Raw genomic sequence first — 2,075 nt, 5'->3', positions numbered from 1 at the left:
TCAGATTTAAATTAAATAAAATTGATATATTATAGTTGTGACATTTTTTCCTTTAATAAGGTTGAATACATATATAGATGACAAAGCAATGTTAATCGAGATGTTGGACTATGAATTAACATGGAGTAAAATAAATTTAATTGGAAGGGAATGATACGGATGACAGGTTAGCAACATTTGAAATGCAAGCAAACTTCATGGTGTACTTGATGAGCATTATTTATAAGATGGATCAAGTACCTACTGCAAACATCATTAACACATGGAATGCTGTCTCCAATGTTGTCCCAGTAATTGGTGCTTTTGTTGCTGATGCCTGTTTTGGGAAATTTCGAACCATTGCCTTTGCATCTCTTGCTAGTCTTACGGTATGTTTAATTGTTTTTCTCGTTAATTAACATTATATAGTGCTAAATAGTTAGGATTATCCGATTATTTATTTGTTAGAACAATTTTATCAGAAGAATATGCTCTAATTACATTCTGATTTATGTTAGAGAATATATATCTATTTGAAAAATATAACTGTGATATGATAGATGATGTTTGGAATATAAAAATATCATTTATATATAAAAAATTACTAAATCTCATTATATTTTTTTATTTTTATTTAGCCACGACATTACGTGTGGGTAATAACATATAAATCGTGACTCTTCGAAGATCTCCATAATATTTAAAACCGTGGCTAATAACTCAAAAATCGTAGCAAATTAAAAATTAAATCCTTGGACACAAATATTTTTTCGTGCCCTATAGTTATTACCGTTATCTTTAGTCACGATTTTTCCGTGGCTACACCCTTTGTTTCTTGTAGTGAACCAAGTGCTTCAATGTACACCACGCAGGCTTTAATTTGATCATGCTCTTCAACCAAACCCTACTTGTTTATCTCCTAGACACTGTTAGCTGGACTCTTGGTTATGGTTACCGGTTTTGTTTATGTCGGAATCGATTATTGTGTTTGTTTCTGGAGCTAGGGTTTATGCATTTGTTAAGCCAGAGGGAAGCATATTCTCTAAGGTGGCTCAGTTGATAGTTGCGGCGGTTCACAAGCGCCACGTTTATCTGCCCACTGATGTTGAGGCTAAGGAGAAGGACAATGAGGAGGAAGACACACATGGTGAAGCTTTTTATTATGATCCTCCATTTGATTCAAACGATGAAATCAAGCTGCCTCTTACAAATCGGTGTCTTTCTCCCTCTCTACTACCAACTCATCGCCCCCAAAATCGAAAAGATCAGCGGACAAGAAGGCAGTCTGACCCTCCTCCAGAGGGTCTCGGCCGGACACTTGTCCGCGATCATGTCAATGGTCGCTAGACGGCATTGCGGCCATGTCGGTGTTGTGGCTAGCACCACAATTCATGTTGACAGGGTTTATTCATGTTTTTGCCGATGTTGGACACATTGCATTCTTTAACAGAGAATCCCCGGTTGCAATGAGAAGCATTGGAAACTCTTTGCTTTATCTGAACCAATTATCAGTTGCCAGTAACCTTTAAACATTGTTCATAATTTCACCGGGAAGAAAAGGAAACCTGATTGGCTTCATAGCGTGATATCAACAAGGGAAGATTGGAGTACTTCTATTTCATCATTGCAGGGTTGATAAATCTAGAGACAATAGATTTATACGAAATATAATATATCTAAAAAACTTGATAGTAGTAGAACTGATTATTGCAGAAAATTTTATTTTTTTATAACAAGTACATTTTAGGAAAATTTTGTTATAATACATAGATTAAATATACACAAGAAAAACAGTCAATCTTATAATAATTTTAATATTTAAGTTACTACATAAATATCAATATAAACTATAAAGTCATTCATAAAGTACGGACAAATTTAAATGGTCAAAGAAAAAAAACACAAATTGGTCAAAGTTAAAACTAAATAAATAAACAAATAATATATTTTATTTTGTCCATGCATAATGTAATGAATTATAAAGTAACGTTCACTTTGGAAGATCAAGTCAATGCATAGTATTATATTCTAAGTAATTTTATATGGCTAATAAATATTATTATTTTTTATTAGTATTTGATTAGTAATAATTTGTT

At 32.8% G+C, this 2,075-nt stretch overlaps 1 protein-coding gene across 1 annotated transcript in view; it reads left to right on the top strand.

Annotated features, from left to right (window-relative positions):
• Positions 103–2,075, top strand: part of LOC107633976 (putative protein NRT1/ PTR FAMILY 2.14) — a 5,651-nt gene continuing 3,678 nt past the window's right edge. Inside the window, exon 1 of the mRNA XM_016337563.2 lies at positions 103–368. Within this exon, the coding sequence (XP_016193049.2) occupies positions 313–368 (56 nt within the window). The 5' untranslated portion in view covers positions 103–312. The remainder of the gene's footprint in view (positions 369–2,075) is intronic.

Source organism: Arachis ipaensis, chromosome B03 (genome assembly GCF_000816755.2).
Source record: "Arachis ipaensis cultivar K30076 chromosome B03, Araip1.1, whole genome shotgun sequence".
Classification (NCBI taxonomy): domain Eukaryota; kingdom Viridiplantae; phylum Streptophyta; class Magnoliopsida; order Fabales; family Fabaceae; genus Arachis; species Arachis ipaensis.
The sequence above is the reverse complement of the archived record's forward strand: the minus strand, read 5'-3'. Positions and strand labels throughout refer to the sequence as shown.